We start from the raw sequence: 13,580 nt of genomic DNA on the forward strand, positions 1-13,580 counted from the left end.
GCATGGTACCAATCTACTAGTCGACGCCGGAGCCAACGTCTTGATGCGTCAATAACATCCCCATCATACACGTACTGCTTCCCGTAGATTGCATCCTTCATTGGTCGTAACAGGTGGAAGGCAGAAAGTGCGAGATCTGGGCTGTAGGGTGCATGACGAAGAACGGACCAATGAAGGCTTTCTGAGCTCCTCTCGGGTGCACAGGCTTGTGTTGTCATGCAGGTGTTTGATTGTAATCCGTCCTTTCAACACTGCTGGAGTCACACTGTGTGCGGCCAGCCGGCACGGGAGGGATCGGACAGGTTTGCGCGACCTTGTTGCGATGATGACAGACGCCTTGCCCAACAACTCAGTGCGTTTTTCTGCAGTGCCAGGACACCGTACACATTCTGCAAGTGCATACGATAATCTGCAACACACTGGTGACAGCTCTGTGCTTGGAACGCACCACCGTTAAAGACGCTATTTTGAAGGCTACGTATAGCGCTGCCACCTATCGGAACTTCGTGAAAGCATAGGGTCTGAAGCGGAAATATTCCACGATGTCCCACAATTTATTCAACCGAAATTGGCAGGGAAAAAAAGATGTGTTGCATCACTTACTGAACGTCCCTTGTACAATAGATAGGTAGACATCGGTCTTACACAAATCACGATCGTTCTTTACAGACCGCGAAAGAGCCCTAATGTTAGATGGTGGTCGAAAACCACACTTCCCATCCCGGTGGAAATGATGGGTGCGTAAGGAAAAAAAAGGTCGTTAACTTCGGTGACAATTTTCATCACTCACCAGACTCAGGGTTGTTCGATAGCGGATCGTGCGTCTGATCTCTCTCTCACTGTAAATATTCTGGCTAAAGGTTTTTCGAGGTGAGACAACTCGGCTCACGAACGCTCAGTGTCTGAGATGACGTGGGCCATATGAACCAACGTACGAAGCGAACCCTCAGGTTGAGCAAAACGATGTCAACCGTCAGCCTAAAGATACAAGCCAGAGGGAATTGCCTTTCTAGAAATGGCGTGGCCCAACGTACCCTCAACCTTCCTTCTGACCGACACATCAAGGAAGTGAAGGCAGCCACCTTTTGCCACCTCCAAAGTGAAGCGAATTTTTGGGTGAATTGAATTCAGCTGTTCTAAAAGGTTGTTAAAATTTTGCAAAAGGCCTCACAGATTTCAACGGCGCCGTCTCTAGGACTCGTTTTTCGAAATCTTGCAAAAACAGTTTGGCAGTAATAGGTGACAAAGCGCTCCGTATCTCAACTCCATCGATTTGCTCATAAAACTGATCATTAAATAGGTAAGTCGGAGTCAAAACAAGTCGAAATAGGTTCGTTCATTCAACACCAATCGTAATCTTAATTAATCATAGCGAATCAGTTGGAAGAACGCGAGTGAAGAGAGAGGCCACATCAAAAGTTACTAAAATATCAGGGTCATTCAAACGTAATTCCTTTAATCGATATAATAACTACGCCTATTTCTTAAGGGGGACCGGCCGCGGTGGTCTTGCTGTTCTAAGCGCTGCAGTCCGGAACCGCGCGACTGCTACGGTCGCAGGTTCGAATCCTGCCTCGGGCATGGATGTGTGTGATGTCCTTAGGTTAGTTAGGTTTAAGTAGTTCTAAGTTCTAGGGGACTGATGACCTAAGATGTTAAGTCCCATAGTGCTCAGAGCCATTTGAACCATTTGAATCGTAAGGGGGAATGACAGGGTAAGGGTGAAAAAAAACTGGAAATTTTTTATTACGGAATTTCAATGTATATACATTGAAGAATTATTTTCCAAAACATTATGCGCGAAATCCAAAAAGTAACGATTCTGTGGGCGTTTCAAGCTGGGCGTGGATGGCACCCCTCGGCGTTAGAGAAACGGTTGCAAGTCGTTATCGATGCCATCACCCTTATTTGTACCGATTTGAGTAAACCTGATTTGCTGGAGCGTTGTTTGGGCGGTTTCACTCAAAATGTGAACGAAAGTTTCAATAGCCTCATTTGGAGATACGCTCCCAAAGATCCAGCCGAAGCCAAATTGTCAATATTCCTTCAAACTTGGCCCTATGTCTTTTGAATGTGGCCCATACTGCATTATTACATGTGGAAAATGCCCTTCAAATCAAAATCGGCGATGAAATCCGCCGATTCTGTGAAGACAGAGTCGCCAGCAGCGATGCGCTCAGCAACAAAATGGGATTTGAGGACGAAAATTTGGGCTTAGCAGGTCGAAGTAGCAGAAAGCTGACACCCACTAACTGAGGCGATTGTTATTATGGACTAGGCATCTATGATATCCCGTAAGTTTTAAGCTTGGTCCCTTTTCTGTGATAAATACTCGTCAAACTTTAAACGCCTTTTTCTCAGAACCATGTTTTTCGGCATGGTTGTTGTCGCCCATGCTACAATTTCCATCTGATTTTAATAACTTTTGGTCTCGCTTGAAGCAAACTGAGTTCTTTTCAGTTCATCGAAGCCGATTTTTTTATCTTGATATTTAGTATTTCTTCGCCCAAAAAAGATGGGTTCAATAATGCCCATTTTTTTCGAATAAAATATCTATAATTTCGTAAATTTTTTTTTTTTGAAATTCCGTACAACGAACTAAAATTACATCTGTAACGATCAGGGTGATATGTTAATTTCATGTTTCAAGTAACTACAACCGGAGTTACAGCGACAACCGCTGCCTCGGAAAAATCCCACCATACAGTGAAGATATTACTATTTTTCACCTAAAAAATACCAATGAAAACTTGATTGTATGCTGTATTCATTGCATAGGCCTAAGAGGAATCCCTTTCTTGGGGATTTTCTGAAGGCCACGTAATCTAGGGAGACAGCAAAATAAGAGACAAGACACTTTATAGTCTGTGGTGACCAGAAATTTTTCTTCAGGAGATCAGATAGTAAATACTGCATTTTGAACATATTCCTGCTTTCCAACGAAAATGTAGTATTGCTCCTGTCCGCTGGTAAAATAACAAGCATCTGAGCCTTGAAAACGACAGAGTGCTCACCCACAATACAGTAAAGAGTGGCAACTAACTTCAGGCTCTTTGCTGAACAGCTTCCATTGAACACTGTGAATCAAAATATTTAGACAATAAATTTAACAAGTGATTAACACATGTAATCATATTGGATGTAACTGTCGCCGTTTTCTGGTTACTGCCGTCAATTATACTCGCAACGACAAGCTACACTTGATCACAGAAACGTTATATTGCCTCGTGACATTTGACAGCCCCTTGAACAGATTCTGTGTACTTTGAAGCTATGTATTTGAGGATGATGGTAAACGCACAGTATCAACACTGTAAACGCGTTGCTACCACACCACGATATTACCGCGCTTGGTCTCCTGTGGCCGTTATCGGGAACACGCGGCGACATTGCAATAAACAATTCTTGTGGTGAATAAAGGAAACACATCGTACTGTGAATGCTCTCAGGACGGTTGTGCATATAATATCAAGTGATTGGACACGTTCTCATGATAACTCACGATAAGCCGAACCAAGCATCCTCACTCACAGACGCAATAATACTGTGGTCGACTAGTACCTGCTAGTGGTACAATGGAAATATTATGGGGCAGTGTAAGAAAATTTTATAGATGATGGGTCACTGTTCATGATGTGGGTCTCAAATAGGCGTGTGTCGAGATTGCTTGCAGAACAGTATTTACCTGCTGGGGAACTTTGTTCCAGTATATAACTTAATGTTATGAAGAAAGGCTGGGTTATCAACTGGTTATGGCCTTTATATTGCTAACGTCCACTAAATAACCATGCGCACTGTGTTCGGTTTCCTCGTTGTAGTCTTGATTATAGCGTGATAAAAATCGTTATTATATTTTGTTTAGTTAGATTACATTGTTATATCCCCAACGAGAGACGTGATTTGCATTCGTGAGTCGAGTTCAGTTCCGGTCTGGTCGTCCTTATTTACATCTTCAATCCTCTTTCGACGCTGATACAGCTTAAGGCTACGAGTGATCCCACATAGAGTGCACCAACGCCTCTATTTTTCTTCCTATCCAAACAGATGAAACATTTTGCAGCTTATACGAGTACTGTAGTCAGCTGAAGGTAAATACAGCAACAGAAGAAAAGTTAATAAGCTTCTTAAAATAATTAGTAACGTTTTCTGTGAAACAACTCGATATTAATCTCTGTAAAAAATTTACACAGCTATTTCTTCACTAAATAGGTTCAACACTGATGTACGGAGGGTGTAGTTCCGGTTGGAGCTGGTGCTGTGATGTTTCTGGGCTGTTTTTCGGCCAACCATCGGGTAACGTGTACACGAACGGGGATGTTGATTTCAACATTATCGTCGCTCAAACGTTGCCCCTTATTACACATCCTCATGATGTGTGTGCTGTAGACACTCCCGTCTCCAAGACAACAGCCATTGTCACAGGACTGCACGCCTGCTTTCCTCGTTTGACTCACAATCAGTATCCTCTTACTGCTAGACTGGCCAGCTAAGCTACGCTAATCTTAAGCCCATGGAAACTATTCGGAAAAACTGGTTAAACGCAGCAGTCAGAGAGCTCAGTGGGATCCAATCATCAATGAGTGTCTCCAGCGGGATATGGCATATGTAAAGAATGTTGTCGACTTTCTTCCTTACTCAATTTAGGTCGTTATCAATGACAGAAGTGATGATACACAGTATTAGCGTCATGTCTTGTGATGTGACCAATTTTCTGTCCCCGTGCTTACATTGTTTACAAGAGTTAAATACTTCTGTAATTAAAGCGAAGCCTTTTTCGCCACTGTTCATATTAATCTCTAAATGGGCAGCAATGCCTACGAAAATTATAAATTATCTTAAGTAAGTCATTTTGGAGCATTAACGTACTTCATATAAATTGTTTCTGGAACATTTAACTAAACTGATAAGGAACTGATTTATACACTGATGCTTATAGTTGGAGGAACTGTAGAACATCGGCAAATTAAGTGACCTGTACAGTTATGTGCGAATGCCGTGTTCCTAAGGGGATTTTCATACTCTGGTTTCATCCGCTCAGTTACATGCATCAGTAGAGCCACAGTGTGCCAAGAAGGACAAGCTAAATATGAAAGCTACTAAAAACCTTATTTAACATTACTAACTTCATAGCTATGAAACACTTCACGTTTGCTAAGAGAGCCTTCTGGTATACCGAACAACAAAAGCAAATCTATCGTGCATAACACAGAGTAATGTTTGCGGTTGATAAATAAATAAGAAAAAAACATTCTGAGATTTCCAATAAGTATTTAAGTAGTTAGCTTTTCTTTCCAACCTAGTTTACCTAACATAAAACTATTTGCATAAATTTATAGTTTGAGGTACATTCGGGTTCAGGAAACTGCTTTGGTCCCCATATAATTCATATTTTTTAGAAAAAATTGGAACATAGTTTCTCTGATATGTTTGTTACCTTAGGGTATGGACCTGTAGTACTTCACTTAATCAAGAACTTACGTCCTGCGTTACAGTCGTCTGGAACTAAATATAAGACTCTTACGTGCCCTCTTCCCTTCCCCACTACGAGTACTGCAAATTCTATGACAACAAAAACTAGTCTCTCAGTACTATGAGGTATAGCTTGGCCTATTCTGATGGTTGACACCTCTTTAGTTACGTTTGAAATAGTCTTAGATCTGATACAGTATCTTAATTTAACACTCGACCGCGACTATGATAAGAACTTTGAACAGTTAGCTAACTGTCTTCAGTCACAGTGTAATCAATAATTGTAAATGACTACTACATGTTTCTTTCAAAATGGACGCGTATTCTAGTCACCAATAGAGCGAGATTTATTGAATGAACACAGTTTCATCGTTCGAGTCACCCTATCATGACAGCGGGTTACCAAATGCCACTAATCGAAGGTAGCACTTTCGCCCAATTTCATGTCTTGCACTGCTATATTTTCAAAAGTATATCGACAGGATCACTGGGTAATATACGACCGGAACCTGTTAGAAACTACAAGGATACAGTCAGTTTTGGAGTCTCGTATGGGTACAGGGTACAATATTTACGAATTTCATACTCTTCTCCCATATAAGACTCTTGAGCTGACATATTTGCCTCTACTTTCAAGCCTGCCCAAATAAATGGGTTGTTCACTAGGAAATTCATCTTTAAACGTTTCCCTTACAATCTCTTGTAACCGAAGAAAATAGGTTGCCTTTAAATAGAGAAAGAACGCTTGTACAGGTTGTCAGGGCCAGTGAATCTTGTAGACATTGAGTGGTTACTATTCTTGCGTTTTTTGTTTCATATTATTTCAGTTTTCAGAGCGTTTAAAAATACTCGCAAATCTTGTGTCACTTTTGCTGAGTACAGACAGATTCCATTTGGATGAAATGTTATACTCGCGTCAGACCTCATAAGGGCTCCGTTTTCATCAGTGAACATCAACTATGCAATTGGAACACAGCAAAACCAATAGAAAAGTAGAATAGTCACTTATGGCGAAGCAGTCACAAATAAGAGATGAATCTTACCTCCAGGAGCCAAATTGCGTGGCTGTGGTGTAGCATTGCCGGGGGCTCCAGATGACCTCCGGGATCTGAAACAAATCGAGAACGCAATATAAATTACCGATCTGCCGAGGTATTCCTCACAACAGCAACTCAACAGCAGGAAAACAAGATCTGAAATCTGTGAGAAATATTCTGAGCGTACACGTTCATTTGCCTTCCTACTGAGTTGGAATGGTTAATGAAGATGCCTGTTAATTTAAGGACTCAGCTAATGACTGAAAAGTATACCAAAGTCCAAGAAACCCGTCTTCATTGACTTCAGCTACAGCAATAGTTTTCTATAGTCTCGTTCCAAGCATATAGCAGCTATATAATAAAATATGTAACTGCCATATGCATGACATGATGAAAATGCAGGTTTGTACGCTCAGTGTTTGTACGATGGGCATTCAATAAGTAAAGCAACTAATTTTTTCCCAGCAGATTTCTTTGGAAAAATGCGGAATATGCTGTGGGACATTGCGGATATTCCCCCTTCAGCCCCTATAGTTTCATGAAATGTAAATAGGTTGCGGAGCTATGTGTAACCATCGAAATGGTGTCTGCAACGGATGTGCGTTCCCAGCAGAGAACTGTCACTGAGTTTCTTTTAGCGGAAAACCAGAGCACAGCAAATATTCATACGCGCTTGCGGCATGCCTACGGAGACCAAACAGTGAACAAAATCTCGGTGAGTCGTTGGACGAGGTGTCTGTTATCCTCTCAACAAAGTCAAGCAAACCTGTCCGATCTCCCGCGCGAAGACCGTTTACACAAAGCTGTAATTCCTGTAATATTAGAATTTGAGGACACTCTCATTCGAGGTGACCAACCGATCGCAATCAAACACCACGCTGCACAGCTGGCCGTCTTTGTTGTTAGTGATGATACACTTGTCGATCAGTTCGCGTACTCAAAGACGCGCTGCCCGACGGGTTCCTCGCCGCGTAACAGAAGACCACCAAATGCAACGAAGGATCATCTGTGCGGAATTGGTTGCGCTTTTCGAGGCTGAGCGTGACAATTTTTTGTCGAACATCGTCACAGGCGATGCAACACGAGTACATCACTCCAAACCGTAAACAAAACGGCAATCCGTGTAGTGGCACCATACCGCCTGTCACCTTTCGACCTCCCTCTATTTGGACCAATGAAGGATACACTCTACGCCCTACGGGAAGCAATACATGGATGAGGGGGAGGTTACTGATGCAGTAAGACGTTAGTTCCGACATCGACGAGAAGAGTGGTAGCACGCGGGAACACAGTCCTTCCCGTAAGGTGGCGTAAGGCCGTCGCATTGAACGAAGATTATCTTGAAAAGTGGGGTTTTGAAGCCAAAAGATTGGGTAATAATATGGTGAATAAAACCAAGCTGCTTTCAGAAAAAATGTGTTTCACGGAACCCCACGTGATAACGGTCATACGGCCGAAATTGCATTAGTAGATTTTACCGTCAAAAGAGACCATTTAATAATCCTACATGACTGTGAATTCTAGGCATGAGAAGTCACTGTACACCAGTCTCTACCAACTCTTTATAATATCAACAAGATTGAATATAAGGTTCTAGTGAATTATTCTCGACACAGCTGTGCCAGACAGTTTTTTCTTTTTTAATTGAGATGTGCAGTAATTGCTGCTGTAGTCCCGTTGAAGGTCGAGGTACATTAATCATCATTTTTCCGTATGTGGCCTTCATCCTCGAAGTAAGAGTGTGGAAGATCTGCAAAACAGATGCAATTTCAGACACGGCCATACTATTAGCGAGTACGTAAATGTTTAAATATGCAACAATTTGTGTTAGCTTGAAGCTTGAACGGCGATCAGAATGCATTGCGTTGCCAACACGTGACCATGTTATCTGGCCTAACAAGTGCATAAAGGGCACGTCGGGTGAAGCGTCTTCCTCTGTAGCTAACAAAATAACAAGTGAAAGGAATATTTATTTAGACACGTAAACTCTTTCTGCAGAGTTTGAACATCATTTAATTAATTGTTTTCCAGAGTGTTACAGCACTAGATATATGTTTTAAAATAACACATTTTTCCCCAACGTGTAACTGATTTAGTTAAACCAAATCCTCAGGAATGGGACGCATGGCCGGCCAATTTGACACCAGTGGATTTCATTTTGTGGGACTATCTAAAGAATCATGTTAATGTCACCGAACCCACAACACCAGATGACTTCAAACAGCGCATCGAGGAGACTTGTCACTCAATGACATCAGTAACTTTACATCGCGTCCAAATATCGTACGGAAGGCGAATCCAATTGTTTCTTCTAGGAAAACGGGCTTGAACTTAAATGAAGATTCCGACCAACAGAAAGCTCATCTGAACACAGCCAAATATGTACAGCATGCTGCATATACTCCTAAAACTTTGAACGTTTCTAGTTTCCTAATTAAATCGACATAAATTTTATTTAAATTTATTTGCACACAATTTGTTTAATTCCGTCAGCTAAATGATAGAAAAAATAGTGCTATATTTAAAGAAAATTATAAATCGTTGCTGCAGATGTTTGGAAAATAACTAAATAAACTACACTACTAGCCATTAAAATTGCTACAACACGAAGATGACGTGCTACAGACGCGAACCGTCAGGAAGAAGATCCTGTGATATGCAAATGATTAGCTTTTCAGAGCATTCACACAAGGTTGGCGCCGGTGGCGACACCTACAACGCGCTGACATGAGGAAAGTTTCCAACCGATTTCTCATACACAAACAGCAGTTGACCGGCGTTTCCTGGTGAAACGTTGTTGTGATGCCTGGTGTAAGGAGGCAGCAGCATGGACTATCAGCTCGGAGACCATGGCTGCGGTTGCACTTGACGATGCATCACACACAGGAGCGCCTGCGATGGTGTACTCAACGACGAACCTGGGTGCACGAATGGCAAAACGTCATTTTTTCGGATGAACCCATGTTCTGTTTACAGTATCATGATGGTCGCATCCGTGTTCGGCGACATCGCAGTGAACGCACATTGGAAGCGTGTATTCGTCATCGCCATATTGGCGTATCACCCGGCGTGATGGTATGGGGTGCCATTGGTTACACGTTTCGGCCACCTCTTGTTCTCATTGACGGCACTTTGAACAGTGGACGTTACATTTCAGATGTGTTACGACCAGTGGCTCTACCCTTCATTCGATCCCTGCGAAACCCTACATTTCAGCAGGATAATGCACGACCGCATGTTGCAGGTCCTGTACGGGCCTTTCTGGATACAGAAAATGTTGGACTGCCGCCCTGGTCAGCATACTCTCCAGATCTCTCACCAATTGAAAACGTCTGGTCAATGGTGGCCGAACAACTGGCTCAACACAATACGCCAGTCACTACTCTTGATGAACTGTGGTATCCTGTTGAAGCTGCATGGGCAGCTGTACCTGTTCACGCCATCCAAGCTCTGTTTGACTCAATGCCCAGGCGTATTAAGGCCGTTATTACGGCCAGAGGTGATTGTTCTGGATACTGATTTCTCAGAATCTGTGCACCCAAATTGCGTGAAAATGTAATCACATGTCATTTCTACTATATTATATTTGTCCAATGAATACCCGTTTATCATCTGCATTTCTTCTTGGTGTATAATTTTAATGGCCAGTTGTGTATATTCATAGCTAAGAGGAAAGAATAAAACTTCTTACGTTTATCTATCTAAATAAATTCTTCCTTCACTCATTATTTTGTAAACTGAAGAGAAAAACATCTTAACTGTAAAATCCTTTATAATGGCTTAGTGACATGATAGATGGTTGGTTGGTGAGCGCTATGGAGAACAGCGGAGAATGCTGCTTGCTTGTGAAAAGCGAGATTACCAGCACTAGACACACATGCATTCGACACATACATCTACGCACATACTACGCAGGCCACGTGGCGGTGCGTGGTGGAGGGTACCTTGTAGTATTGCTAGTAATTCTCTTTCCTGCTACAGGCACATATGGAACGACGGAAAACGCCTCTCTCTAAGCTTTCGTACGAGTCCTGCCTTACCTTGTCTTCGCAGTACTTACGCGGGATGTACCGGGTCATCAAAAAGTCAGTATAAGTTTGAAAACTGAATAAATCACGGAATAATGTAGATAGAGGTACAAATTGACACACATGCTTGGAATGACATGGGGTTTTATTAGAAGCAAAAAAAATACAAACGTCCAAAAAATGACCGACAGATGGCGCTTCATCTGATCAGAATAGCAATAATTAGCATAACAAAGTAAGACATAGCAAGGATGATGTTTTTTACAGGAAATGCTCAACATGTCCACCATCATTCCTCAACAATAGCTGTAGTCAAGGAATAATGTTGTGAACAGCACTGTAAAGCATGTCCGGAGTTACGGTGAGGCATTGGCGTCGGATGTTATCTTTCACCATCCCTAGAGATGTCCGTCGATCACGATACACTTGCGACTTCAGGTAAACCCCAAAGCCAATAATCGCACGGACTGAGCTCTGGGGACCTGGGAGGCCAAGCATGACGAAAGTGGCGGCTGAGCACACGATCATCACCAAACGACGCGCGCAAAAGATCTTTCACGCGTCTAGCAATACTTCGTTTTATTTTTGGTTCTAATAAAACCCCATGTCATTCCAAGCATGTGTGTCAATTTTTACCTCTCTATCTACATTATTCCGTGGTTTATTAAGTTTTCAAATTTATACTGACTTTTTGATCACCCGGTACTTTGGCGGCAGTAGGATCGTTGTGCAGTCTGCCCTCTAAACTTTCTCAAGAGGGTTTTGTGAGATAGAACATTGTCTTTCTTTTCAGGGATTCCCAACTGAATTCACATAGTATTTCCACAATACTTCCGCACTGACAGAACCTACCGGTAATAAGTCTAGCAGTACGCCTCTGAATTGCTTCGAGGTCTTCCTTTAATCCGATCTGGTGATGATTCCAAACACTCGAGCACTGCTCAAGAGTGAGTCACGAAAGTGTTCTGTATGCCGTCTCCTTTATAGATGAGCTGCGTTTTCCTAGAGTTCTCCCAATAAACAGAAGTCAATCATTCGCCTTTTCTACAACCGACGTTACATGTTCGTTCTGTTTCATATCGCTGTTCATGGTTAAGCCTAGGTATTTAATCAACGTGACCGTGTTCGAAAAGTATGGGACAGTTTTTCCTACTCGTCTGCCTTAGTTTAAATTTTTGAATATTTAGAGAAGGCTGCCATTCATCACGCCACATACTAATTCTGTCCAAGACATCACCGTCCCAGGGCAACGCGTTGGGTTGTATTAACTAAGAAGTCTTCAAAAAAAATAGTTCAAATGGCTCTGAGCACTAAGGAACTTAACTTCTGAGGTCACCAGTCCCCTAGAACTTAGAACTACTTAAACCTAACTAACCTAAGGACATCACACACATCCGTTTCCGAGGCAGGATTCGAACCGGCGGCTGTAGCGGTCGCTCGGTTCCAGACTGCTGCGCCTAGAACCGCTCGGCCACACCTGCCGGCAAGAAGTCTTCCAGCCACCCAAATGTCTGAAAATGTTTTCCATATGCTCGGAACTTTGTTAGCAGTTTGCAGTGTAGCACAGAGTCAAATACTTTCTGGAAATCTAAGATTATGGAAGGAAACTTCCCATTGCCCTTCGTCCATGCTTCGGAGAATATGGTGCGAGAAAAGGGCAAGCTGAGTTTCGCGGGAGCTATGCTTTCTAAATCCGTGGACCTAAGTTTTTCTGTCTCAAGGAAATTTATTATATTCGAACGTAGAATATGCTCAAAAATCCTGCAGCAAACCGATGTTACGGTGGTACGGATATTAGTCTCTAATTTTGCCGGTCCTTTCTTTCGCACTTCTTACGAGGGTGAGTCAATTGTTATCCGCAAAGGAATTATAAAATTTTATTGTAAACATATAGGAAACTTACAAGATGATCATTTTTCGACATAGTCTCCTTGCGTTTCAACGCACTTGGTCCATCGTTGTACAAGCTTCCTGATGTCTTCATAAAAGAAGGTTCTCGGTTGAGCTGCGAGCCAGGAATGCACCGCTTCTTTCACTACTTTGTCCGAGGCAAATCGACGGCCGCTTAATGCCTGTTTGAGTGGACCAAACTAGTGATAGTCAGAAGGGGCAAGATCGGGGCTATATGGAGGATGATCCAGTACTTCAAATCTGAATTTCTGGAGCGTTTCAGCAGTGTGGGCACAGTATGCGGACGGCCATTGTCGTGCAACAACAAAACACCTTTTGACAGCAATCCTCGGCGCTTGCTTCGAATTGCAGGCTTTAGCCTGGCAGTAAGCATATCACTGTAACGTACGCTGTTTATTGTTGTGCCCCTTTCCCCATAATGATCCAGTACTGGATCTTGTGCGTCCCAAAAAATCGTAAGCATCAGCTTTCTTGCGGACGGTTGGGTCTTGAACTTTTTCTTGCACGGCGAATTTAGATGTTTCCATTCCATACTCTGCCGTTTACTCTCCGGCTCGTAATGATGGATCCATGTTTCGTCACCAGTAATGATCCTGTGTAAGAAGTTGTCCCCTTCGTTACCATAGCGATCCAAATGTTTTTTGCCGATGTCCAAGCGCGTTTGTTTATGCAACTGTGTGAGTTGTTTTTGGACCCATCTTGCACAAACTTTATGAACCCCAAGTCTGTTGTGGATGATTTTGCAGGCAGAACTATGACTAATTTGCAGACGATGTGCCACTTCGTGAATAGTTAATCGTCTGTTTAAGAGAATCATTTACGTGAACGTTCAATGATATCTTAATTTGTGGTGGTAAACGGTCGTCCGGCTCCATCGTGCGTAACACTTGTGCGAACATTTAGGAATTTTTCAATCCATTCGTAGACACTCCGTTGTCACAAAACACTGTTCCCGTACTGCACCGAAAGTCTTCGATGAGTTTCGGCCCCTGATACTCCTTCCGACCACTAAAAACGGATCACTGAACGTTGCTCTTTTTTGGTGCAAATACACAGCGGAGCAGCCATTATTAACAGCACAGCAGCGATAACGAAACTAATCTAGCAGCTTGAAAATTGCAAAGATATAACAACA

The 13,580-nt window shown here is 42.5% G+C and overlaps 1 protein-coding gene across 2 annotated transcripts in view; it reads right to left on the reverse strand.

Annotated features, from left to right (window-relative positions):
• Positions 1-13,580, reverse strand: part of LOC126470633 (cAMP-specific 3',5'-cyclic phosphodiesterase-like) — a 929,897-nt gene that overhangs the window by 325,694 nt on the left and 590,623 nt on the right. For both annotated transcript variants that reach the window (XM_050098609.1, XM_050098610.1), the window contains one exon: positions 6,513-6,577. In XM_050098609.1, coding sequence (XP_049954566.1) covers positions 6,513-6,577 — 65 coding nt within the window. The remainder of the gene's footprint in view (positions 1-6,512; positions 6,578-13,580) is intronic.

This window comes from Schistocerca serialis, chromosome 3, assembly GCF_023864345.2.
Source record: "Schistocerca serialis cubense isolate TAMUIC-IGC-003099 chromosome 3, iqSchSeri2.2, whole genome shotgun sequence".
Classification (NCBI taxonomy): domain Eukaryota; kingdom Metazoa; phylum Arthropoda; class Insecta; order Orthoptera; family Acrididae; genus Schistocerca; species Schistocerca serialis.